The sequence below is a fragment of the Pezoporus flaviventris genome, unplaced genomic scaffold, assembly GCF_033815535.1.
Source record: "Pezoporus flaviventris isolate CSIRO_AGI_PZ_B2104156 unplaced genomic scaffold, CSIRO_AGI_Pfla_v1 ptg000015l, whole genome shotgun sequence".
NCBI lineage: Eukaryota > Metazoa > Chordata > Aves > Psittaciformes > Psittacidae > Pezoporus > Pezoporus flaviventris.
In genome coordinates, this window is record NW_026892563.1 from 27903980 (window position 1) to 27931303 (window position 27324).

The window sequence follows — 27324 nt, forward strand, 5'->3', positions numbered from 1 at the left end:
TATGATTTTCCCCCAGTATTGTTTCCAAGGTTATTTTTGACCTTTTTTTGTGGATAGCTTCAGAGGATCTCCAAGAATAGGGTAAGAATCTAAGGCTTTTTTGGTGTACTTGCATGCTTCCATTATGTGAAAAATGAACTAGATCAATAATTCAGGGATGATGAAACTGGAAGTATGTTAAGGCCTTTAGTATAAAGAAAGCTCTAAACCTGTACATTTGAATATTTTAAAACATGTGATGTTTACAGAAATACAGAAATTTTTGAGCAAGAACTTTTGAACAAAAATACGTGGTATTAGTTTCTGTGGCCCATTTAGGTCTGTGAAATTGCATTCCATTGATTTTCAGTGTCTTGTGCTTTTCAGTGATATTCAGATAATTCTCAGCAAATTGGAAATCTAATTTTTCTCTAGTGTATTTGCTTCTGTTCCTCAGATGGTCATCTATGTCCTTAAATTATGATTTTAATGTATTTAGATATATTCATTAGCAGTTATGATTTAAAACCTGAGTTGGTATTTTATACAAATTTAATACTTTATATTAGCACAGAGCTGTTTCTACAATGAAAGTTTGTTGCATTTTATCAGTTTGATGCTTTTACTTTAATGGATGTCTTGCTTTTTCAAAACTTGTTCATCAGTCAGAAATACAATCTCTAATTCTCAGCAAAGTATTTGAAATTATAATCCCTATAATCCCTGTAAAGCAATTTGATGTGGGATCTATTTTGAGACTGTCCTTGTTATACCAGTAATATATTTCAGTTTTCTATCTTTCATTCAAATTCATTAAATAATGAATGATTTTGTTAGCTAATTTTGATATTTAATGTATCATTACATTGATGATACATGTATCATTACATTTTGATATTTAATGTATCATTACTTCAAGGCCAGGTTGGACAGAGCCCTGGTGAGGTGTCCCTGCCCATGGCAGAGGGGTTGGAACTTGATGATCTTAAGGTCCTTTCCAACCCTAACCACTCTATGATTCTATGATTACTTTTAATTTAATTTTACACAACTTTCTTCATATAGTCTTAATAAATAGTATAACTTTTTGGTTATACTACTTATAGAAAATTATAAAAAATATTTAATAATTTGTTTATACTCAATGATCTTAAGGTCCTTTCCAACCCTAATCATTTTGTGATTCTATGTTGTTACACTTGGTGGATGGTTGTATGAGTAACACTGCTTTGTTAATATTAGGTTTGAAGTGATTGATATCTTTTGACTGTTTCTTCTTGCCATCTGTTGTCTGTTTCCAAGTTTAGAGCTTTTTCTTCTGCAAGAACAGCATCCTTTTTGCTTGTAAAATGACTGCCTCAGAATTGTCTTTTCTAGAAAAGAAGGAAGATCTGAGTCAAACTGAACAAGTAATAAGCTGCAAGAACTCCTTTTCAGCAGTTAAGTCTGTGATTTTATAATAGATAGCTACTGGGCAGCCTCAAGGAATATATTTCATGAAAGTTAAATTTCATTGAAAGTATGACTACTATTATATTGCATTAAAAAAAAATACAAACAAAAGAAACAAACCCCAGCACCTTGAGTTTTTCACAGAAGTTTACTTTTTTACCATTAGAGCTACATTGAAGTACATGATGTAGAAGGGATGACTAAAAAAAACCCAAACAAATCAACAAACCAAACCAACCAAATCAACAAACCAAACCAACCAACAGGGAGGGTGTAGTTTAATATTATAGAAATTTTTGAGTTTTAATGCATTCAACTCCAATACTCTTGTTTAACTAATAGGTGAAAAATATCTTTTGTCTATCCAGACTTGCTTCAGACCTTAATCTTTAAGAACAACTTATTGGAACCTCTAGTCAGGTAAATGGTCCAAACCCACAAGTCTTGGTCTTGTGATGGCTGATGGTGGTTGTGTGGCCTAACAGGTAAACAGGGTGGTTGTTGTTTCTTTAGGTTTTTTGGTTGCCAGAAAGAAATCTTGCACTCTTCTTTTGCTTTTTTGGTGAAACTGGCTTTATGAGGTTTTTGCCTCGACATGCCCAAGAGAATTAAGTAACATAATCACAGAATCAACTAGGTTGGAAAAGACCTTTAAGTTCATCAAGTCCAGCTGTTACCCCAGTATTGCCAGTACCACCACTAAACCATGTCACTAGGGGCCTCTTCTATATTGTTTTTGAACACTTCCAGGGATGGGGATTCCACCACTTCCCTGGGAAGATTTTCCAACTCCTGGTCACCCTTTTGGTGAAGAAATACTTCCTAATATCCAGTCTAAACCTCCCCTGATGCAGCTTGAGGCCATTACCTCTTCTCCTGTTACCTGGGAGAAGAGACCAGCTACCTCTTCGCTCCAGACAGTACTGTTCAGAATAATGCCACAAAAATCTGTCTTAACAGTTTTATTATATCCATTGTTGCTGTGCACAGTTCTGCTATTTATATGCTTTCAGTGTCAAACTTCTATTAATATTTTGGGGCTTAATATAATTTTTGTAAATGCATTTGCAGGAATGAAGCAGAAGTCACCTGCATTCTCTTGTGCACTACTGAGACGAAATGACATTCATGTTTGCTGTGAATGGAAGTCATGGCAGCACCTAACATGGGAGGGAGAGGCATGAGTGGACAATGTGGCGTGACTCGTTCAGATTGCAGATCTTCTGCCTGCTTATGGCAGTACTGGCTATTGTGGTGCTGGTCCACAATTTTTTTCAGTTAGAGGTAAGTGGAGCCTGTTTACCCTCCAAGAGGGCTTGAGCAACATTATTCCTCTGAGTATAAGGTCAGAGTTGTGACTGATGGCATTTAGATATCACTTCCTGTGATCCCAAGTGGTATCTGGACTTATTTAATCCAACAACCCTCTCAAAGGGCTAATTCGATTAGTTAGCTTGGATTGAGCAGGGTATTGCTGAGTTGTGTTTGACAGTCTTCAAGGGTGGTCAGGTTTCACAACCTGCCTAGGCAGCCTGTTGCAGTGCTGCACCTTTCTCATGGTGGATAATGCTTCTCTTACGTGCAGGTGAAAGTTGTCTCTTGTCCTTTTAGTGTGTCTGATCCCAGTTCCTCTGTAACTTCCCTTTAGGTAGTGAAACACTGCAGTTAGATCACCTCTTGGTCTTCTCCAGACTTTAAAACAAACCAAACAAAAAAGTCTGGTTCCCTTTCTGTCATGTACTCCAGTTCCCTAATCATCTCGGGGCTTCTTAGCCAGGCTCACCAGTTTGACTGTGGTATAGGGGTGTCCAAAAACTGTATCCTAGGTATAGCTTCGTCAAGGCCAAGTTGAGGGAAATTATAACTTTGCTTGATCATCTAGTTATGCTTTTGTTAATTCACTGCTACAATACTATGCTGTTGACACATGATCAGTTTGCTGTCCACTGGAATCCCTAGGTCTTTTTCTGCAGAGCTGTTAGCTAGCTAGTTGATTTTCAGTTTATGCTGATGCAACTTCTCTTTGCCTTTTTCTTTTTCCCTTTGCTGTGTTTGACTTGCATGTTTACTTATTTTACTTACCCCTTTAGTGCAGTGGTACTTTCAAACTCCATAATGAGTAACCCTAGACTAAAGTCAGGACAGACTAAATCACCAAGACTCTGTTCTAGGGAACCTTGAAGGCTGACCCTGCCCATTGGCTGCCTGCTTGGCCAGACTATTCAGTGCAGCATTTGGTGGGTGAGCATAATAATGCTCAGCCTGACACCTTGTTAAATTATAGCTATCTGTTATGTGTGTTAGCCAATCAATAATTGCTTTATGTTTTGGTTGTGGTTGGTTTGTTTTTATTTTTTTTATGCCAAGGTGGGTTTTTTTGGGGTTTTTTTTGTTTTTTTCCTGGCTAGTGATGCCCAAATGAAATGATCCAAATGAGGGGCTATAAAATCTCCTCTCAACCCCCAAAAAGATAAAGCTGAATTGGAAGAGGTAAAGATAAGGGCAAGGAAAATGTCAGAGTAGTCAAAAATCACAACTGACACAGGATCAATAACTAAAGAATGAATGTTTGTTTCGTATTCCAGTACTAGTGAAGGCATTAAATAAAAAAATGCAGATGCTGAATTCAAATGAAGCAGGGGTGGGTTTTTTTTTATGGATTGCATCAAAGCTGCAGAAATCCTTGCAGTAAGACTGTAGCTGCTAAATGCATATATTAAAAAACCTGCATGAATTCACAGAAGATAAAATCATTAGTGGATCTTAAAGATGTCAACTCTAGTTTTTAAGACATCTGTAAGTGGCAGAAACAGGAAGAAATATGACAGCATGTTTGGCCTGTATTCTTTTCTCACATATCTGCTGTTGGAAACTACTGGAAATCAAAATACTGTGTTTGATGGACTTTTCTTTTGAGTTAGCATGATTATTTTTGTGTAACACAGAAGGTAGATTTTCTTTTGTTATCTCTTTCTGTGTTTTTTGGTCTTATTCTCCCCCACCCTCACCTCCAGGATATTACATGCAGAACATTGTTGGTATTTTTGCATCTTAGACTATTTTTTTTTTTTAAAAAAAAACCTTACATTTCTTAGGAAAAGGGCTGTTGCAGAGCTTTGAGAGTGAAATTAAATATGCAGTATGGGTGTTCACCCACTAGTCATGATAAGTATCCACATGGCTTTGATCTTTACACATCTCACATTCCAAACTTAGTTAAGAATTGTGTTACAGGTAAATCTTTTTGGTGTAACGTGCAACTCTAACCCCTTTTGTTGTCTTGACTTTTCTGAATGGATCCACTCTGGTATTTGTCTGTGTCTTTGGCACAGCTTTCCAGGCAGTCTAGTATAGCTGTCTGTGCTGATTCTTTTCAGCATAGGGATCAAAGCCTTTTCCAGTTTAGAATGTTTTCACAGAATATCTGTAGCTGAATCTGTTCAGGCTCTGGAAGGAGGGCATATTGTTGAAAATGTATTTGTAAATGCATCAGACATGCTTCTCATCCCCAAATCATCTAATCTAGCTGGCTGAGCTAAAGGCACTTATCAGGTAGCTCCCAGCTAGCCTCGTTTTTTCTCTTTAGGATTTTACACTTTTTCTTGTTGTAATCTTCACTCTTGAATTCTTAAGCTACTAATGATACTCTCTCAACAGTCCTACCCATGTCAGAATTTTACTTTTCTTACCTTGTATTTAAAAAAAAACACAAAAAAACAAACCAACAAGCTGTCCACAAAACATCTGCTAGCCTGCTTACTGTTTAATTCAGTTTTTAGTATGGAGTAACTCCTCCCATGAGGTCCACGGCTGACCACTGCGTTATAGTACCAGAAGAAATGTTTTGGGTGGGGTTTTTTTGCAAACACAGCTAGACGGATAAAATGTTCAACAGTTTAATTTTCCACGAAGTATCAGGTTTGTTGCTGAGGAGCAACATCATACCTGTATGATACAGGAGAGTTTGTATAGTTGTACCAATTGCCTTTAGAGTGACAGAACCACTTCAGGGCTGGTTGTGAGCATTTTTATTTAAGAGCACTTATTAAAGAGAGCATATGGGGAGAGAGGCAGTTTCTTGTGTGATAACTATGTAACAAAATTTTTTATTCTTCCTGCTAAATTGCAGGTGCCTACAGAAGGTAACTGCATCATCTTATTTGCATTATTGCTGGAACATTGTCTGGTGATGGCTTTAGGATTTGCTTTGACATTTAGAGTGACTTGGCACCCACTCAGTGCTTTGAGACAGTAAAGACAGTGAACTGATCTCATGCCTTCTGTAGGCAACAAATATAAAGTACCTGGAGTGTAAAATTAGACAGTAAGATGACTGACTTTTCAGTAATTGCTATTTGTTCAGTTTCATTATTTGTCTGCTGCATAAACTCAGCCTGTCTATTGGGCAAACTGGTACTTCTCCTTCCGGGATGCCTGTCATGTGGGGCTCTCTTGTGGCTTTTTCTGCTCTAATATTGGTGACATGCCGGTTTACAGCAATTGTTCTAAATGTACCAGACCATGCTAAGGGTTACAGCTGGTAGAAGATACTGGCTTTAAGATGGAGTTCTACCTTTTTAGCAATTGAAATATTTAATTTTTTATCAGCCACCAACATAATCACATTTAACTGAGGACAAGTGTACAATTATGGGTCTAACCAAGTACCCTGTGACCCTTCTAGAATATATTTAAGAGCATAATTGCCTGGGTGGGTCTATATGTTATATCTCATTTTTGCTTAGTTGGAAGTGAGAATGCTAAAAGTTGAGTAATTGACCTGAAACATTTATTAGTTCTCCTGAAAATACATCTATTTTTCCCCTCTTTTTTATGACATCTTTTCTGCACCAGGAACAGCTTATGGGATTTATTTATGCTTAATTGCCATGTAGTCCATTCTGTTCTGCCTGTGTTACTTGGCATAAATCCATGAAATCACTTTGTGGTTGTATTTGTTTTCTGGTTAACTTCAAAATGCAGCAAATAAAAAAAGTACAGAAAAAAAACCAAACAAAAAATTACAAAGGAACAAATGGAAAACTGTCAAGCAAGCACAACAAACAAATTCTTTTGAATTTCACTAAAAATCAAGACACCATAACTGGAGTATATATGGAAATAAGCAAAACAGGGCAAATGTTATTCAATTTGGAGACTGTATTAAAAACCGAAAGCATCTATGTCATAAAAGAAGAGGGCTTTTGGGAAATCTTGAGGAAGTGCTCTTCGTCCGCCCTACTTAAAGGAATTTTATTTTGTTGGAGTAGAGAGCTTGCAGTTCTGCATGGGCTCTGCCACAGAAAATACATGGACTCGGAGATCAATATGATCAGACAAAAGCCGTTTATTACAAAGCCTTAACCCCTTAAATACTATTTCTTACATGCACTTCCAGTGATTTGGCATATTATGATTGGATACATGTCTTGAAGACCCTTTGCAACTAGCATATAATTGGTTAAGCACAGGTGTGGGAACTTGACCTCGAAAGCTTGCCAACAGTCCGCAGTTCTCATTACCTCAGTGAATTCTAGCTTCTTCTTATCTTGCTTGCTTAAGCTTCCTTGGGCCTCTCACGGCCTTGCTGTATCTTTCAGGATTATTCGGAGTTTATGTACCAATTATCCATTCTCCCGTGAGAACACTGTCTCCACATCTCCCCCTTTTTGTTTTATATACGTTTTGGGTGACTCTACTTGAGCAGGGGATTTGGGCTAGATCACATCTCCAGCATATGCCAACTACAGGCTGCTGGGCCTGCCCCTTTTTTCTCCTGTATGGTTCCCTGACAACAGGGGAGGCCATCCCTCACATCAAGGTCTGGCATGGCTTGTGTCCCCACCGCTCCATGCCTGCTGGGTTGCAGCCAACAGCGGAGCTAAAGGTTCTTCTTGGTGGCAAACACAGAGGCCAACCCAGTCTTGCCCTTGGCTGTGGTAGCAGGCATTTTGTCAGCCTCAGTCCTTGCGCCTTGTTGTCAATGCAGAGTTTCACCTGCTTCATCCAGTAACAAGTCGCTACTACAGCAAGGCACCCACAAATTTACATTAGCAGAGTAACTATTACAGGGTGCAGCAGCAGTTGAAGATGCTGATGGCAGCGAGGGACTAGTGGAAGAAATTTCTTACCAGTGGAATTCTCCCCCCCTCTTAATTTGTTCCATCACCTGCTTTATAACACTACCATTGTATTAAAATCTTTCTATCTTTTGCCTTAGCATTTTCTAGCAGCTACTGCAAATTTCCATATGCTAACATTTCTTTTACAGGTGACGAATCTATACAATACAAGGCATAGTTTCTTATTAGCAACTAGCTAGTAAATACAGGTGGTTTTATACACAAAATCACAACCTCTAATAATAGCTACTTTACAAGCACACGTATTTAGGATGTTACTTTTCAGTTGCCCCCAAGTGATGTTTTGCAGTCATTTGTTTTTCTCTTCCTCTATCTCATTCTGCTTGGGGTATTCACAATCAGTTCCTGTAGCTGAGGCATCAGGTTTTTCCATTCGTCTGTCCAGCTCATGGCAAGGCTTGACAAACTTTGCAGGCAGTCGCCATGGGCCTGTAGGCAGGAAGACACAAATATACCCCCTCCCTCAAGTTATCAGTTCTTGAGAAGCAGACAGTTAAACTGCACGTTGTTAACTGTCGAGAAGTTTGCTGCATCATTGCTCTTTTCTCCTTTTTTTTTTTAATCCCTGCAAAAGCCGGCCTGCTCAGCAGCAGCTACAGCCGCCTGCCTGCTTCAGCAGCAACTATAAATACCTGCCGGCAGCTGCACTTTTACATTAACTCTTTCATGCCCGAAATGTTAAAAGCTACCCGTTAAAAACTTTTACATGAGCCCAACAATACAAAAAACACCGATTGCCCTCAATACACACACATGTGTGGGATCCCACAAGCACACACCACACAACTACAGTATTTGAAGCACAAAATCCAGACAATCATTACTCCCACTACAGTTCCACGTACAGAATGTGGCATAAGAACCCTGTGGAGACTAATAGCAAACCAGCTCCGAGAAGCATCATTGCAGTGCGAGGTGGCAGGCTCATTCTTAGCGGGCGTCCCCGCAGAGGCTCTGCCTCCCCCACAGTGCATGAGGCTTGGGCTTTTATACTGACCAAAATGCACACTCATTCCAACACAGGTGGCCAGCCTGTGCTGAAAGAAGTGGCCAGCAATATCTGTAAAGGTCTCCAAAGGTTGATAGAAACCTGGACATACTTATTTTTACCAACTTCTAGTTCATAAGTATCACAGAGAGACTGTATTAAATGAGTCACAGTATGCCCAACACCCCTCATAAGACCTTCCCACCACCGAAAACACACACAATACCCCTGTATCCCATGTTTGTCTCGCTGTAGGTTCGGGTGGGTGGTGGATGGTTTGTTTTGGTTTGTTTGTTTTTTTGTTTGTTTTGTTTTGTTTTTTTCTTTTTTTTTCTTTTTTTTTTTTTTTTTACCTTAACATGAAATTGTTTGCTGTCTTCACTATAAGAAGGACTGAAAAACATCCATAAAACGGAAGTCCTAAGCTGACATTTCAATTAATTCAGTCACTGACAAGGGGGGTTGTCCCAGGGTGGTGCTGGTTCTTTCCAGGGTTTCACCCATTGTGCTGGCACCCACCACAGACCAGAATCTGTAATTATACACATATAACCTCAACCAGTTAGTTTTACTTCTGCAGGACCTTTCCAAATGCCGGTTTCCAAGTCCTTATACTGGACCCGAATACCCTGAGTTTTAGTCATATAACCTGAACCTAATGCCTGACCATGTATTATGGCAGGGGGGTCATTAAAGTCTCTGTCAATCGCAGAAAATTCATAACATATACAGCTTTCTGTATCCTTGCTACCGGTGTAAGTCCTTCTTCCCCCATTTTTTGTTTTTCCAACAGTTGTTTCAAAGTTTGATGTGTTCGTTCAATAATAGTTTGTCCTTTAGTACCTCCACGATACCCTGACCTTGTTGTAGAAGGGGTTTAACAGCAGCAGCGAAGGCAGTAGCCATGTATCCAGCCTTTTCCTCTGCTGTGCCCACTTTAGAACATGCATCCATCATTTCCTGAAGACCAGCAGATTTTGGCAAAACCTGCAAAATACGCTTACAAGCTGGGTTACCATTTTCCATAGCCAGAGACATAAGCATGGATTCTTTCGCATTAGACGCCAGATCAATATTCTTTTCAATAGCCTCTGTCAATAAATTGCATATATGGCTCAGTAGGTCCCTGCTTTACTGATGTATATGAAGGATTAGGTTTTCCCGCTTCCGGCACAGCTTTCAGAGCAGCTAAAGCCAATTGCTGTGCTTGCTGTAAAACTTCAATTTTCATACAAGCTTGTACTCCATCAGGGTGAAATTGTCCCTTTCCCAATAACATTTCAGATGAAACACCGTGCAAAGGGTGATGAGGATTACACTCTAAATTCTCATCTGCAGCCCTTGCAGCGAGCTCCTCAAACCCACTTTTGAAATGTAGGAGCTGTGAAGGAGTTAATAAAATTGCAGCCACTCTGAGACAATCATTTGGAGTAACACTACTGGAAAAGAAAGCAGATAACATTTGCTGTGTATATGAGGAAGACAACCCATACTGAGTAATTGCTCCCTTAATTTCTTTCATAGCTTTCCAGTCCATAGGAGTCCAGACAGACTGTCCCTGAGAATTTATAATAACAGGGAATGCAGCGGGAACATCTATCGGTAAAATAGTACTGCCTATGATTGCATCCTGAATGCAGCCTCGCCATCTCATGGCACTTGGATTGGCTTTATTAGATGTAGGAGTCCGTGGTAATGGCACATCACACGGACTGATCTTATCTGTTTTTTCCGGTTTTTCTGGGGCTTGCTCCCTCTCCTCCCCCAACTTGTCCAGACGGTCCCGCAAGTCCTGCAATTGCTTATCTAAGGATTTTGTCCATTGCCCCCAGTTCCACTCATTTTGCAGCTCCAGTGGGAGCGATGCAAGCGGTGGTGTATGTGGCGGAGGTGGGTATTTATTTGGAGTTACGCTCTCCTCCTTAGGAGACTCCCACCCCAGCAAAAATTCTTGGAGATCAAGTTTAGGGGCAGTAGCAGCATGAAAAGGGTTAACATCAGTTTGTTTCAGTTGCTCAGTAGCGCTACTGGCTCCTGAGTATCAGCTGGAGCTACTGCTGGTAAAGGCATTGTCGACACAGGATAGGGGAAGGGCGCAGGGTCCTCAGACTTTCATACTGTACTGTGTGCCGGTTTTTGACCAGAATGTTTTATGCCAGAAACAGACGACACTACCATGGCTGTAGCACCGGGTGCTGAATCTAATGTAGGTGCCAAGTCCTGCTGTTGTGAAGGCAAGTCAGAGAGAGCTGTAAAAACGGATTTTGCCGCTTGTTTCTCAGCCTTCATTGCGGCTAGAGTCCCTTTTAGTAGTAACCAGGGGGCAGCCTCCTTAAACCCACAAGTAACTTGATCCCACAGGCATGCCCCAATTTTTTTCCAAGTCCCGAGATCAAAAGCTTCATTAACCCCCTTGATCAGCTCTTTTTCTTTACTCCAGAGCAACAATCTTTTTAACAGATTATCGTCATATTCTATCCCTCTTACTGAGAGGATATGCTGGAAGAGCTTAAGGATGACCATTTTTTCTTTACTTAATTGATTCCCCATCCTAACCCTCTTCCAGACCCCGTCGGCTGTTACCTTATTTCCACTGCGCAGTGTCTTCCGGGCTCACTAGGCTCCATTCCGAGGCGACTACCTCCCGATCCTGGTCCTGCCGGATCGAACCCAGCCGACGTCCCTGCGGCTCCGCGTTTTCCACTTTCTTCGGTGCCACGCGCTTTAGTTCCTTCAGTTTCAATATGAAAAATATGGGGGGTCCGTGTTCAGGCGCCATTTGCCGCAGAAAATACATGGACTCAGTCAGAGATCAATATGATTAGACAAAAGCCGTTTATTACAAAGCCTTAACCCCTTAAATACTATTTCTTACATGCACTTACAGTAATTTGGCATATTATGATTGGATACATGTCTTGAAGACCCTTTGCAACTAGCATATAATTGGTTAAGCACAGGTGTGGGAACTTGACCTCAAAAGCTTGCCAACAGTCCACAGTTCTCATTACCTCAGTGAATTCTAGCTTCTTCTTATCTTGCTTGCTTAAGCTTCCTTGGCCTCTCACGGCCTTGCTGTATCTTTCAGGATTATTCGGAGTTTATGTACCAATTATCCATTCTCCCGTGAGAACACTGTCTCCACAGGGCTCAGTATGACTTCTTAACTTACAAGAGCCAGAGAGATTTGGAAATATCAGTGAAAGAGCAGATAGGTAATGGAGTGAGGACAGACTAAGCTATTAATCTGCCTCTAGGCAAGCCGTGTGTATCCACATGGGTAGGAGAACATGAGCACTTGTGTGGAGATGAGCCTGGGAAGCACTTAAAAACGGAAGGTGGTTTAGAAAGCTTTTCTATTCTAGTTGAGGATCTTTGGTATATTGACTCTGAAGCTTTCCCTGCCTTAACTGGGAAAAGGAATCTTGAATCTCTATAATTATAGTAGTTTCTCCTGTGAATAGTGTACATGGTGTATCTTACTGTCACATGTAAGCTGTATTATTGCATTCTGCAATAATGCATGGTCCTTTTTTGTGCTTGGGAGAGGGGTGTAAAGATGAACATGGAGGTTAGAGAAAGAATGGTCCTTCAAGATGTTGAATCAGCTGTAGTTTTACCTTCATAGAGATTTTTTGGTTTTCTCTTCCCCTTGAAGAGTGACTGAGGAAATATTTGTGGTATGATCTATTCTGCTTAGTGGGTCATAACCTCAGATGCTGGACTTGAAGTGACAGTGCTTGTCTAGAACAGTGGCTAAATACAAATGAAGAGCTTTGGCCTTGTGCTTTGCTAAGAAGACTGTGTAGGAAAATTGTTTTAGAGACATGGAACTATGTTCTCTGCTCTGTTTTTTGAATGCATGAGTTTGTTGTCTTGGTGTTCTTTGCACCCTTTTCCACTAAAAGATATAGGTATGCCCTTGGAAAGACTTCAGAAAGGCTAGCAAGGCCATGAACGACATTGTCTGTATCTCTGACAGAAAGACTGGGTTAAAAATCCTCAAGAAATGTATAGATGGTAAAATATAATGATAGGTCTGGTTTTAAGGCCTTCTTATATAGCTATCGCTTTCCTGCATTTGAGAGGATTTTTTTCCTTATTCCCCCGACCTGAAATAACAACCACTGAATAACCAACTGAAATACAGAAACTGTCTCTTGAGAGCTTACAATGAACACAAGAATTTATGACACACAGAGAAAAAATATAACAAACTTTAAAAAATATTTTCATGAGGCAATATTTGTGTTATGTATATGCATGAGCAAGTGGAAGGAAGAAGTTGTAAAGGTTTCCAAAAATAGAAACTTGGCTTATTTTGAGAATGCATGTAGGCAAGATTTAAAGTAGAACTGTGCCCAAGATTCATTCTTAGCTCTTCCTGAAATTAACTGAATTAATAAAGTAATGTGCAGTGATACATTCTCATTTTTGCCTGCTCTGCTGAAAAATAGAAATAATTACAAATTACCTCAGATGGCCTTCAGGGAAAGTTTATTCCATCCTGGTTGGAAATGTAAAAGAGAAGTAAAAGCTTCTGTTATGATAATAACGTCTGTGAATACAGATCTGTGAATACCTGTCAATTTATATTTCATAGTTAAAATGTAGCAATTTACAGTTTCAGGTTTTATAGTTAGTATGGATATTAAACAGAGAAAATTCTGTGTATCCATCCTGCATCCTAGTGTACTCATCCTCTTAACCTGGTCAAAACCAGCTTCTTATGTAACAGGCTTCCAAAGCCTGTTAGGCTTGTTAGGTTTATTTTTCCTCTAAAAAATGTATTGAATCTCTGTGTTGTTCAAATGCCTTTAATATACTGACAAAGTCAAATAAAATGTAGCAGCAGGAGGAAACTACCTAGTCTGTACATGTAAATGATATTTCAATGGACTAAGAAAGGTTTATAACTTATTGTTATGGCTTTAACGTAAATGCTGGGAATTTTAGTACATTACTGGGCAGCTAGTTGTGGAGGAAGTAAACAGAAAACACTAGGATATTGGTATGTACAATGATCTTTTTAAACAAATAAAATAGTATGGTTTGGTTTTTTTTAGAAATCTTTTTTTTTTCTAGAAATTTTAAACTGGCATATTTTCTGATGCCATGAGAATGGTATGTTGTATAATTTTAACCTTTACTTGAAAAATTATTTGCTTCTCTATGACACGCAAGTATGAATAAAGCTCTGCAACACACACCTGATAATTAAGTACTCATTGACTGTAATTTTGTGCATATATGAGGTGTAAATTTGGATTTATTGATTAGAAATCTCACAGATTACTCTGGAGTCTTAGACTGTGCTATGCAGTCATTTGCATGAAAATACATTTTTTTGGACACTGATCTCAAATCACAGCAGAAGTCATCTCTCTTAGTCTAGCCCTGTTTTAACTATTTTAGTTTTTAAACTCTTGTGTGGATTATGGAATGCTTTGCTTGTGTTTCATTTGACTCTAGAGGAAGCTGTATATAGATTTTTAAAATCTTAAATATAAATATTTTTTTCCTGTTTAGTCCTAGGTTGTCCCAGGCTATTTTACTTGCCCACCACTTCATGAACTCATTGCCCCTGAAGCATTCCTTCTTCTGTTTCTTTCAATCTGTACATCACAGGGAATTCCACATTTCAAATAATTAGATAGGAAGCAATGTGAATGTAAGCAGATAAGTGACTGCAGCTGCTACATGCAACAGGCTAATCTGGAAGGCATGTGCAGGGGGTACCTTAGCTTCATCCGTGTTGTAATGTCTCAAACCCTATTTCCTTGCATTGTATTGGGCAGCTATTAGAACTCATTGTGCTCAAAGACTATAATATTGCTACAGTAAGAAAATTAAACATGAGTTACAATTTACTATTTAATTAGACAACCTTTTGTAATTTTTTCTAGATTGATGATATTTACAGAATATAGTGGTATTCAAAATACTGCCACAGAAAAGATTTGACCAGATTTATATATTAAAGCCTCTTTGCCAGGTGACCACAGGTTGACCACCTGTTTCTTTGCCCATGGTCAAAGTAATAGATTTGTGTCTCCTGTTAAAATTGCTTCATTTGGTCACATGTGAATCTCTATAAGCAAAGCCCAGTTCTTGGTATCATTTTGTGACAAAGCATCCGTTATTCATAGTGTTTCATTTAACAGCACAGTTTCAGGTAATCTTTTTCCTCCTCAGCACCTGGATGATGACACAGTTTCAGGATCAAATTGGATAACAGAAAACAATGTTGAGCGTTCTCTATCACAAACAACTAAAACTGCCAGGAAACCTTATTGTGGTTATAAGCAGCAGACTTTGTCCAAGAGAGAACAAGCAGAACAGGAATCATTGCTTGCTGCAATACAGTGGCCAAAGTTGCCTAACAGCAAAATTGCCTTTGTACAAAGCACTGATCCCGCACATAGTGACTTTGTGATTGTGAAGCCCAGCAGGTTCTTCAAGGTGGGTGATCAGTTAGAGGTGCTTGTTCATATGAAGGATTTCCAAGGAAAACCTAAGCAATATGGTGGCGACTATCTACAGGCACGAATTCATTCTCCTCTGCTGAAAGCTGGAGCAACAGGAAAGATTGTAGATTGCCACAATGGCCTTTATAAAGTCTTCTTTACCTTGCTTTGGCCAGGGGAGGTCAAAGTTTCTGTATCACTTGTCCATCCGAGTGAAGCAATCCAAGTCCTCCTGCGTTTACGAGAAGAAAGGCCTGACAGAGTCTATTTCAAAAGCTCATTCAAGTCTGGGAGGTATTCAGAAACTACTGAGTGTAATATTTGCCTGCCTGGAGGTCTCCCAGTCTGTAACTTCACAGATCTCTACACGGGTGAGCCATGGTTCTGTTACAAGCCTCGAAAACTCCCCTGTGCCAGCCGAATCAACCATGCCAAGGGTGGATATCAAAAAGGTCTTCTGACACGAGAAGAAAGCCTCTTTTTCCAAAGGTATGTGTGTTATTGAATTAATGTATAATCAGCCAAGTATTATTTATTTAAAGACAAACTTTCAGTCATTGGTGAAATATTACAGATTGCCTTAGAGGAGGTGTGTATCTGCAGGAGCAGGTTTTTGATGTGAATTGTTGAATAGTTTCTTTCCCTCCATTCAGCTGTGCCAAGAGCACAGTAATCTTAAACTAAAGAATCTTGGAACGTAGTTCTCTCTCTATGCTTTGAATTCAACCCTGGTGCACCTGCTATATTAAAGAGCATGCTATCTAAATCTGGTGTGGTTTGAGGGACTGTTTCCTTCTTTTGTTTGCACACCTACACTTGCAATACAAATAAGTATACAAATACAAATCTCTGCTTTGAGATGTTTTGGGGTGTTTTTTTGGCCAAGTCTGAGCTACCTAAAAAAGGTCCAAGTTTTAGGCTTATTTTTACACAAAACAATTGCTTTTACCCTCAGCAAAAGCCATCTTGCATCTAATGTAATGTGTTCCTTTTAAATCTTGTGAAGAATTTTAGGACAGTCATGAAGAAAACACCTGGTAGGACAAGCTGCTGAGCAAAACCTTTGAAAGTGGAAATGATCTGTGCATGTTATAGGAAGTGTTGAACCTAATTAGTTTCACAGACATCTTTTTCTTCTGCATTCAACATTTTTTAAAAAATATATCCCTTAGTGCCTGGGTAGATGTGATAGAACTGCTTCTGGATATACCCTTAGCTGAAATTAGACATAGTTAGCTACTGTGTAGTGTCAGAATTGTAGTTGTAGGCTACCGCCTTGCTCTCCAAAAAAAGATGTTGAAAATGTTGTGGCAGGTTGTTCACTTGAGGTTTAAATTGGGAAAGGCTTTAGAGTAGCAGCTCCCAATAGTTTAATTAGGAAAGAGTGTGCATGTTTGTAACTGAAAGCCAGAGGTCAACCATAAATATCAGTGGAAATGGTTTTTCGCTATTCCTTGTTAAGATTGTAAGTGGGTCTTCTGACTTTCTGTGCCTCAGGCAGTTCACCTGCAACATATGGCTGATACTGACTGGTTAGGTTTCCAAATGGGAGTGGGATTTTTTTTTTTCCTGCATGTTTTGTTTTTTTGTTTCATTCCCCTTTGAGATCCTTTACTGAATCTGCTTATAGAAATTCCAAATTATTTATTTCTTAAATGGAGAAAAACATTGGAAAAAGGATTCTCTTCTAAACAGCAACAAAAGACAGAATAGTTTAGTATTAAATCTCTGCAACTGTCACAGCTGTACAGTAGTGATATTTGTCCAACACAAAGCGATCAGAATCCACTGATGTCCACAAGCAAGTACTTCTGAGGTCTCTTGGTGCTTAAAGGGATAAGCTTTGTTTCTATATTCAGCAAATTGCTGTCCTACTGGAAGACCAAAGTTACTGCTGGAGATCTCTGAACATCAGCTGGTACTACTGTCTTCCCCAGGGTCAAGGAGAAACCACTTCCAGCCTAGGCTATAGCTAGAACTGCAGGTGCTGAACTGCCACAAGCTCCACTGTGTGCTGCAGAGCAGGCTGTGGGATTGCAGGGGCTAAAAGCAGTAAGTACCTCAGCAGAAGTTTTTTCTGTGATAAGCACCTGTAGCGCACTGGCAGAGCTGGGAGCTGCTGCCGCAGCAGTGTACCCTTTTAGTGTCTTGTCTCCTGCCAGTGGCACATGTACCACAAGTTGAGAAATTCCCTCTTTGTGGTAAATCCCCCAAAGCATCTTGCAGACCTCTGATAGCTTTATCTAGGTTTGTGCCAATAAAAGTGTCTGCAAGATTTGTGTTCTAGTGCTATGAAATTTTGAATTCTGATTCAGAATGATAGTGGAAAATAATACAGAATGAATTCAGCTATAGTGAGTAGACTGAATTTAAATTTAAGTTCTTAGTGAGCCTTATTTACTTATTTGAAGTGATTTAAAAAAAAATAGTATTACCTTCAAATTTTACTGTTAATTTTACACAATTTTTTTTTTTTTCTTCCAAGTGATGTGAATATCAAAAGGCCAATACTCTCCAGTGGACCTGATTCAGTGATAGTAAAGCCCAAGGCATTTACAGGTAAAGTGAACTTCGTAAGATTCTTGTTTGTAATGCATAACTAAATTTATAAAAAGAATAATAGGCATAAGGTAATAATTGATTTGCTTGTTTTCATAGCATGGAATATAACTTTTAAATTTGTCTTTAGAAGACACAGGTTTTTGGGCATTAACTGCAATGCAAGTTTAGTACTAACTGGCGGTATTCAAGGCCAGGTCGCATGTAGTCTTGGGTGGCATGGTTTAGTGTGAGATGTCCTTGCCCATGGCAAGAGGGGTGGAACTAAATGATCTTATGGTCCTTTCCAACCCTAACTATTCTATGATTCTAACAACAAAATTAACTAAAATTCATACATACATGGAATTTTTAGCAAAAGACAATAAAAAGGTTGTTCTCTCCAAAAGTGTATTTTTTCTAGCACTTACTCAGGGTTATAAAATGTCATACTATAACTGCTCACCAAAATCTCAAGTTACTCTAGCAAACCCAGCTGTGTGGCATTTCTTACTTTCTTTCTCTAAGTATTTTGACTACCAGATTTTGGAAATTTGCATGTAAGCATTACTGTCATTTGTTTAACCACATGATGTCACAATCTGCAGCTGTGGACCAGAATCTAATTGTTCTACACACTGTCTAAAAACAGAACAAAGAGATGGTCTGTAATAAGTTCAACTTAGAGGGTTATCTCATTCATATCCATATACATCTTAAAGCCTGTATGACTCATTTTGTGTGATACACAGGGAATTGCTTCTTGATTGAAAGCGTGTTTTCATAAGGTTGTAGGAGACTTTAAAGGCAGAGTTCATGACATGGGCAATAATGTCTTAACAGAAAACAGCCTACAGCATTTCTTGCTTTTAGAATTGCATTTCACTAGTGAAAGAGTGCTGCTATTAGGCCAGCAGCATTTCCCCCTGCTTGCTTTCTTCACATCCTTTAGATGAGATGTTTTTTGCTGCTTTTTTTTTTATCCTGTGTGTTTCCTCACAGAAACTGCTGCAAATTTGAAATTTGATTACATTGCCCTTCTTTCAGGAGTTTTCAGGATCAAAGCTTGCCTGCATTTCCTGAGGAGTAATGCTGGATTAGAAAGAGTTGATAGCAGTAGCACAGTATTCTTTGGGGAAATTCTGTCTATGAAGAACGGTCTCTGAATAAATAAACTTAATACATTGGTATAACGGTGGTGGATGTATGGCTTTGTTAGGCTTGATGGCACATAAATGCATTGTTCTGCTGTTCTTGCTTTTGCACATACCTTTCTGTTTAAGGGTAAATGTAGATAAAGATGATATTTTTAACTTTTTTTTTTTTTCTGAAATACAAGTTTTATTTCTATTCCTGGTCTGTAACTGTTCAGATTGGAGCTTTTACTCTCTTCTATAAAATCCAGACTATCTGGATTCTGAATTTCTGAATTCTGAAACAAAACTGATGGTACTGTGCACAGATTTGAAATGCTGGTGTTAGGTTTAGCATGAGGCATCAAAAAGTTTTTCTAGTACCATCTTCATATATTTATGTATAGTCAAAGAATTGATTTAAGAGACAAAAAGTGCAATCATTTTTATATCAAAATTTAAGAAGCAAATGAACTGAAGTTGTGAATTCACATGATGAATTATTCTTTAATTACATGATCGTATGAAGGTATTTTCCTTTTTTTTTTTGTAAGATTCCTGTTTTATACATATTAGAGGAGTTAACATTACTAGTTTTTGTCTCTTCCTTCATTGTCCCTGTTGCCGGATTTAAAGAAACATCCAGAGATACAATCTTCTAGTGCTTTGTCCTGTGGTACTCATCATTATAGTCTTTTCTGTTATACAAACAGAATAGTAGTTTGCTTTTTATGGTGTCCCTGTAAAAACGTAGATGTTAACTAAGGAGGTTAACATCTACTAATGCAAGACGCAGATCATATTGCACACAGTGAGACCAAAAATGGTGGTTGGGAATGGGTGCTTAAACATGCTTATGGTCTAATTTTACTGAGTTTGGCTATACCTGTGTTATAATGAAGCATCTACCAGAGGATGCTTGGAATTTCTCTGCATGTACTTTTACACAGTTACAACAGTCCCTGGCATGATTTTGGCCATGGCAATGTTTGGCTGACGTAACTATGAGATTGCAGCTTCTCTTCCTCTAATCTCTGGCCCTTGCTTGCAAGGTATTGCCTGACATCTGCAAGTTTGGTAGGCATCCTACAGAATAGAGCTTCCCTGGGGTAGTCTCATTACTCCTCAGGGGGCCACCTATCGTGGGCAGTAAAAAGGGAAGGGGCTAGGTAGCAGAGGAAAGTAGGAAATCTAGGGAATTAGAGACTTGTAATTCATACATTCAAAGGACACATAAAACAATGCTTGGTCACAGCTTTAATTCTGGCATTTCCAAGCTTTGGAGTCCTTACAATCCAGACTTCACTCTTGCAGCCTGCGTGGTCAGAGCAGGAGTGTCGGTGTATGTATGTGTAATTCCATGGACAGGCTTATTTTGTTCGGTTGTTTGTGTTTTGAGTGGTCTCAGGCTGTCGCGCTGGGGTTGGTGGGCCGCGCTGCTGGCGGCAGGATGGCCGCTGGGGGACAGCAGAGCGCCGCTGCACGGAGGTCCCTGCTGCTCTGTACCCTCTGCAAGCACTCACCCTTGAGCGTTTCTGTCCAATTGTGGAAGGTGACAGGTACTCACTACTTTGTACTTTATCAGGGACACCATGTAAAGTGAGCTGAGTGAAATTGTAATAGTTCAGCCAACTCGGCCTGGTTTTCCTGCAGGTTTTGCTGCAGAAGGGGTGAAATACTGGAGCTTAAAGAAGTGTGATGCATCAGGCTTCAGAACTGTGATGCATCCAGGCTGGATGTGATTCCTGGCAACATGATCTAGTTGAAGATGTCCCTGCTCATTGGAGGATGGTTAGACTATGTGAGCTTTGAAGGTCCCTTCCAACCCAAGCTGTTCTATGAATCTGTGATTCTGTAAGCTTTTTAATCTGTGTGATACATCATACTCATTTGCTTTAAACTAGGAAAGATGTTTATACACCACTGGCAATATGTCCATGAAGGTTACGGAGGCTGGTTTTTCCTGTACATAATTTTAAAGAACTTTTCTCTTCCAGATTCAAGCAGTGTAGACAGAGCTGAAGATTCTATGGCTTCACCTGCTGGTTATTATTATGAAGATCAGTGGAGGTCCAGAACACATTGGATCCATCATTTTAACAAGTCAGATGATATAACCAAGTGCTTACAAGGAAAAGTAATCCACCTGTTTGGAGACTCTACAATAAGGCAGTGGTTTGAATATCTGACAGCATTTGTTCCAGGTTAATTTATTATTTTTTTTTTCTTCATTTGGTTTTGTCCTTAAAGAACTTTGCATAATTTTATTTTTCACATCTCAAACACAAAGTTGATATTACTGGATGACAATGTAAAGGAAGAAGAAAGACAAAACGTTACTGGGAGTACTGGTAGATAGGCATTTAGTCAAATGTTAAAGCAGACACTGGAAACAAGTAGGCCTTGGAAATGAGGCCACAAGGTGTCTGCAAAGTTGTCCATGCTTCACCAGTAAGGACTGCTGCGGTAGCTGTGAGTTAAGGTGGCCACCTAGGGGGCATGGCAGAAGTCACTTAAGGTTGCTTTGCAAGGCCTTGCAGCATCCCATCACATGAATGACATTAGAATGAAGTAGAAAATGACTTCCATTACTGTTGATTGGTTTTGAGCCCTTTCTTGTGCTTCCCTTATTTTAACCTAAAAACAGAATTTCAGTAGCCAATTAGATATTCCTTCCTCACGCCTTACCCCTAAAGCAGTTAAATTGTGTTGGAATAGAGACTTTGAGACTCCTTAATGCCTGTAAGTAGAGGTGCCATGCCTGACCTTGTGCTCACCAACAGGGAAGGGCTGGTTTGAAATATGACGCTCCAGGGCAGCCTTGGTTGCAGCGATCACGAGATGGTCAAATTTGAGATCCTCAGGACAGAAGAGCGTGCAGGAAGCTCACTGCCCTGGACTTCAAGAGAGCAGACTTTGGCCTCTTCAGGAACCTGCTTAGTAAGGTCCCATGGGATATAGCCCTAGAGGGCAGGGTGGCCCAAGACTCTTGGCTGATATTCAAGGATCACCTGCTACAAGCTCAGGAGTGTTGCATCCGAACTAGAAGGAAGTGCAGCAGGAGGGCCAGGAGACCTCCTTGGATGGATAAGGAGCTGCTGAGGAAACTTTGAGGGGAAAAAAGAGGCTTCTAAAAGGTGGAAGAAAGGACAGGCAGCCTGGGAAGAATGCAGGGATGTTGTCTGGAAAACTAGGGACCAGGTTAGGAAAGCTAAGACCCAGTTAGAATTAAACTTGGCTAGGGACGTTAAGGATAACAGGAAGGGATTCTATAGGTACGTAGCGAATAAAAGACAGACTAGGGACAACATAGGCCCCCTCAGGAAGCTATAGGGAGAACTGCCTACCCTGGATTTGGAGAAGGCGGAGGTTCTTAATGACTTCTTTTCCCCAGTCTTCACTGGCAGAGGCTCTGACCACACCACCCAAGCCTTGGAAGGTAGACGCAGGGACTGTAAGAATGGATACCCTGGGCCCACTGTAGGAGAGGATCTGGTTCTAGGCCATCTTAAGAACCTGAATGTGCACAAGTCCATGGGACCTGATAGAATCCATCCATGGGTCCTGAAGGAAATATAACCCCCATTTTCAAGAGGGGGAGAATGGATGACCCAGGGAACTACAGACCAGTCAGTCTCACCTCCATGCCTGGCAAAATCTTGAAGCAAATTCTCATGGAAGGCATGCTAAGGCACATGAAAAACAACAAGGTGCTTGATGACAGCCAGCATGGCTTCACTAAGGGGAAATCCTGCCTGACCAATTTGGTGGCCTTCTATGATGAGGCTACGGAACTGATGGACGGGGTAGAGCAGTTGATGCCATCTACCTGGACTTGTGCAACACGTTTGACACTGTCCCACACGACATCCTTGTCTCTAAATTGGAGAGACATCAATTTGATGGATGACCACTCAGTGGATAAAGAACTGGCTGGATGGCCACACACAAAGAGTTGTGGTCAATGGCTCAATGTCCAGCTGGAGACCAGTAACGAGTGGTGTCCCTCAGGGATCAGTGTTGGGACCGGTCTTGTTCAACATCTTTGTCAGTGACATGGACAGTGGGATTGAGTGTGCCCTCAGCAAGTTTGCCAATGACACCAAGCTGTGTGGTTCGGTTGATAGGCTGGAGGGAAGGAATGCCATCCAGAGGGACCCTGACACACTTGTGAGGTGGGCTGATGCCAGCCTTATGAAGTTTAACCATGCCAAGTGCAAGGTCCTACACCTGGGTTGGAGCAATCCCAGGCACAGCTACAGGTTGGGCAGAGAAGAGATTCAGAGCAACCCTGCAGAGAAGGACTTGGGGGTGTTGGTTGATGAAGAAATGAACATGAGCCAGCTTCAGTGTGCACTCACAGGCCAAAAAGCCAAACATATCCTGGTCTGCATCAAAAGGAGTGTGACTAGCAGGTCGAAATAAGTGATCCTGCCCTTCTACTCTGCTCTTGTGAGACCTCACCTGGAGTATTGTGTGCAGTTCTGATGTCCTCAACATAAAAAAGACATGAAAATGTTGGAACAAGTCCAGAGGAGGGCCACGAGGATGATCAATAGGCTGGAGCACCTCCCGTATGAAGATAGGCTGAGAAAGTTGTGTCTGTTCAGCCTGGAGAAGAGAAGGCTGCGTGGAGACCTCATAGCAGCCTTCCAGTATCTGAAGGGGGCCTATAAGGATGCTGGGGAGGGACTCTTCATTAGGGACTGTAGTGCTAGGACAAGGGGTAACAGGTTAAAACTTGAACAGGGGAAGTTTAGATTGGTTATAAGGAAGAAGTTCTTTACTGTAAGGGTGTTGAGGCACTGGAATGGGTTGCCCAGGGGGCTTGTGAATGCTCCATCCCTGGTGTTGTTCAAGGCCAGATTGGACAAAGCCTTGGGTGATACAGTTTAGTGTGAGGTGTCCCTGCCCATGGCAGGGGGGTTGGAACTTGATGATCTTAAGGTCCTTTCCAACCCTAACTATTCTATGAAGTCATCTTTAAGTTTAATGGAGTCCTAAAGCTGCCAGGAGGATTTCCATGGACTTGGGATTTATAGAGAACAAATGACTGAAGGAGTCTATTTGGAAAATATCTTTTATGAGAGAGAGAAGGAAATATTTTGGGAAAGGCATGAACAGCCTTGTGAAGTTGAAGTGTGCTTTCTTGCAGATTTCAGCACCCAGAAACTCCACTCTGAAATATGCAGCTGAAACACACATGATACTCATCTTCTGTTTCATTTTAGAGTTCTCAGAATTAAACTCAGATTTCCATATCTACTGCTGGTTTTGCCCTGTGGTCCTAGCATCTTTTTGATAGTGTTAATATCTTTTGTTATCTTTCACTAACGCTTGCTCTTGGGTTTTCAGATCTAGTGGAATTTAACCTGGGGAGTCCTAAGAACGTGGGGCCTTTCATGTCTGTGGATCTGAAGCACAATATCCTAGTGAAGTTCCGCTGTCATGGGCCACCCATTCGCTTCTCCACAGTCTTTAGCAGTGAGCTGCGCTACATTGCCAATGAACTGAATGGCATAGTGGGTGGGAGAAACACAGTGATAGCCATAACTATATGGTCCCACTTCAGCACTTTCCCTGTGGAAGTGTATATTCAGCGGCTGAGGAACATTCGGAGATCAATTATTCAATTGCTGGATCGCAGCCCCAAGACTTCAATCATCATCAGAACTGCCAATGTTCAGGAGCTTGGGCCAGAAGTGAGCCTCTTTAACAGTGATTGGTATTCCTTTCAGCTTGATTCTGTAATGAGAAAAATGTTCTCAGGAATTGCTGTGCACTTTGTGGATGCTTGGGAGATGTCTCTGGCTCACTACCTGCCACATAACTTGCACCCAAAAGAAATAATTGTTAAGAATCAAATAAATGCATTTTTATCTTACGTGTGCCCTTTGCAAACTTAGCACAAGTAGGTACCCTTATGTCATCTTTTGCTATAGCTGAAGTAAAGTTGCTCTTTGTTGGAGCAATTGAGGTAGGCTGGGTGGTACGGAAGAACTCTGGTTATTGTACTTGCATGCAGTATAAGTGGGTGGCCTTATCTCTGGGTAGCTGTGAAGTGTGGTAAAGAGGAGTTGATTGTTCAGGCCATATCTTCCTGCAAGGATGATTCCTGTCAACCTTACCATTCATATCTGAGATTAGAGAGCACTTTAAATTAAATCAACAGGATTCAATAAGAAATTACGTGGATTATTAGCTTTACTAGTTGTCTGTACTGTATGCTTAGCTTAATCCATATGACACTGATTTTGTTGTCAGAGTCTTGCTGCTCAGAACTGTGTGTCAAGTCTGCGAAAGATTTTGGGAGCAGTCTTTCTCTCAGTGTTCTAGTGTTTGAGGGACATCTCTCTCCAGTTGTATGTCAGAGAAGCACAGTGTCTGTTCTTGTTTCAAAGTCCTAATTAGAAATGTGAAGGGAGTGTACCAAAATCGCTAATGTCAATCAAGGAAGCAAATCAAAGTAACTATAATATTAAGTCATCACAAATTTGCTGAAATAGAGTACACAAGTTAGGCAACTTTGGTGTTCACAGATGGCTGCTAAATAATGCAAATAGCCAGTATTTTAGCTTGATATCCTGTACTACTGAATTTCTTCTGAGCTTTGGTACACTGTCTACTTCTTGATTTGTCTGTAATGGAGAAATGTGTATATTATGACCTCAGTGAAGACACTGTCTCAGGCAGTTTCTGCAAGTTCAAGTTGCAGGCTCACTTACTTGAAGCTTGAAGCATTTACTAATAAAAGTGTTTCCCTTCCCTGTAAGATAAAGCTCTTCACTTATGTTCCTGTGAAGCTGGGCTTCTGATAATTACTCTTCTGCATCATTCATATGTTGTGTCTGTGTGGAGAAGCTAAGTGATGTGAATGCACTTGGTGATTTGGCACTGGGTAACGGTAACTGGCACACACTAGTGCCAAGGCCATGCTGTGGTGCCCCTTCTGATTTCTTCATGAGCTTCACTGCTGCCAATATAAAAGGTCAAAAAAATTGCACCCAAAAGCCTAGCACACAGAGCTGCCCTTGGTGAATATCGGTGGTTTTGCTGGTGTGAAAGCTGGTGGCTCTTGTGCCTCTTGGTGTGGTGGTTTCTGCTGCTCACTTGATTGAGCCTGTCTATAGCTTTAGCTAGTAGCACTTTGAAAATTCAGCCCCGAAGTTAAGCAGCAGTATTCCATGATGTCTTATTTCTGGACCTCCTCAGGCCAAAGTTTGTCTTTACCATCTGCTTTGCTGAGAAATGTGTCAGAAAGTAGAGGAGTGCTTCTGAAGAAGCTCATCACTCTTAAGGAGAATGGGAAAGCTGAGTCTTTGTGAGCAAACTAAGAAGAATAATGAGGCCAATTGGTAGGTGGCCCAGAGTGGCATAATTGAAATGTCTTCATATTAGAAACATTTTACTCTTTGCCAAGTTTGCTGCTATGTTAGGAAGGTTGTGCTCTTATTGCTGGAGCCCCAAGAGAGCTGCTACTACTAACCACAGGAACAGTGGTTTTATTCTGTTTATTTTAAAGGACAGCCAAGAACTGTTTTGAAAACAAATGTAAATGCTTTTAGGATGTAAGAGACTGTCAATAATATCCATCTAGAAACTTACAAATTTTAGAATGTTTTAAAATGACTGGAGGAGTTGCATACACTGAAATAGCATTTTTACCTAGCTTTTCACATCAGAATTAAGGAGGTCCAATTTGCCAGTTCCTACTGACAGTTGATTCACATAGATTTGTTCATACATTAGCTTTAGGTAACTATTTCTTTCTTTAATATGCTAATGGAAATTTATTCTCTGCTAAAAAGAGACCACAGTAATTCAGGTCTGGGAAGGTAAACCACCACAATGCAAAATGACTTTTCATCTTTTCCAGCTGTGTTTTTTTAAATAGATAGAATATAAGAGTTTCATCCTGGATAACAAATCTATCAAATAATGTTAATAAAAATAAGACTTCAAACTTTTACTTCAAAAGAAACTACTTCATTTGTGGACTAACCATCTGGTTTTCCTCATAAAGCCATTATCATGTGTGAAAGTGTTGTGGCAGAGTGTTTCATCTCCAAATGTTGTAGTGCTCAGCATTGCTCTGTAACAGCAGCTTTATATTGGTGTTAGCTTCCAAGAACAGAGAAGAATATTTTTTTGACTGTTTTTATAATTGAGGGAAGGAGAACAGGGTTGGCATTAGCAAAGATGTCTAATTGCCTTCTGGTAGAACCTCTCCCTTTTAGATTAATTAGATTAATTATTTAATAACAGATGAACTAACTTTTAGGAAATGCACTTGAGAGAAATTGCCAGTTGATTTGGAATGAGGACCAATAATTCATTTCTTTGGGCTTTGGAATAGACAGGGAGGAGAAAGGGAGAAACTGAGACTTTACTCTTGTTTTAAGATGAAGGCTGGGGACACTATGCTTTTATATGTCATTCAGTTGAACTATAAAGGATTTTTCATTTCTATTCTCATCTTATTACCAGTTATATATGTACCATATATATGGAAACATAGAAGCAATAAAATATTTTTAAATTGGTTTCTTTAAACCTCTAAGTTTCTAAATGGATTTTAATAGGAATTTAAGGGGTTGTTTATTTTTCAGGTTACTTAATATGAA

The 27324-nt window shown here is 40.1% G+C and overlaps 1 protein-coding gene across 2 annotated transcripts; it reads left to right on the top strand.

The window, feature by feature from the left end:
- NXPE3 (neurexophilin and PC-esterase domain family member 3) lies at window positions 1–25719 on the top strand. 2 transcript variants are annotated; one of them, XM_061453915.1, is made up of 6 exons: window positions 1–81; window positions 2503–2715; window positions 14758–15518; window positions 17515–17588; window positions 20698–20904; window positions 24056–25719. In XM_061453915.1, the coding sequence occupies exons 2-6, from the start codon at window positions 2623–2625 to the stop codon at window positions 24604–24606; spliced, it is 1686 nt and encodes a 561-aa protein (XP_061309899.1). In that variant the 5' UTR covers window positions 1–81; window positions 2503–2622; the 3' UTR covers window positions 24607–25719. The 2 variants fall into 2 exon arrangements, with proteins under 2 accessions (XP_061309899.1, XP_061309898.1); XM_061453914.1 differs by lacking the exon at window positions 1–81 and adding an exon at window positions 1202–1418.
- The last annotated feature ends 1605 nt before the right edge of the window (window positions 25720–27324 follow it).

Coding starts and splice junctions, on each gene's coding strand:
- NXPE3 (XM_061453915.1), top strand. CDS start 2,623: ATGTGGCGTGACTCGTTCAGATTGCAGATCTTCTGCCTGCTTATGGCA. Junction 2,716..14,757: donor ACAATTTTTTTCAGTTAGAG/GTAAGTGGAGCC, acceptor TTTCCTCCTCAG/CACCTGGATGATGACACAGT. Junction 17,589..20,697: donor AAAGCCCAAGGCATTTACAG/GTAAAGTGAACT, acceptor TTTCTCTTCCAG/ATTCAAGCAGTGTAGACAGA.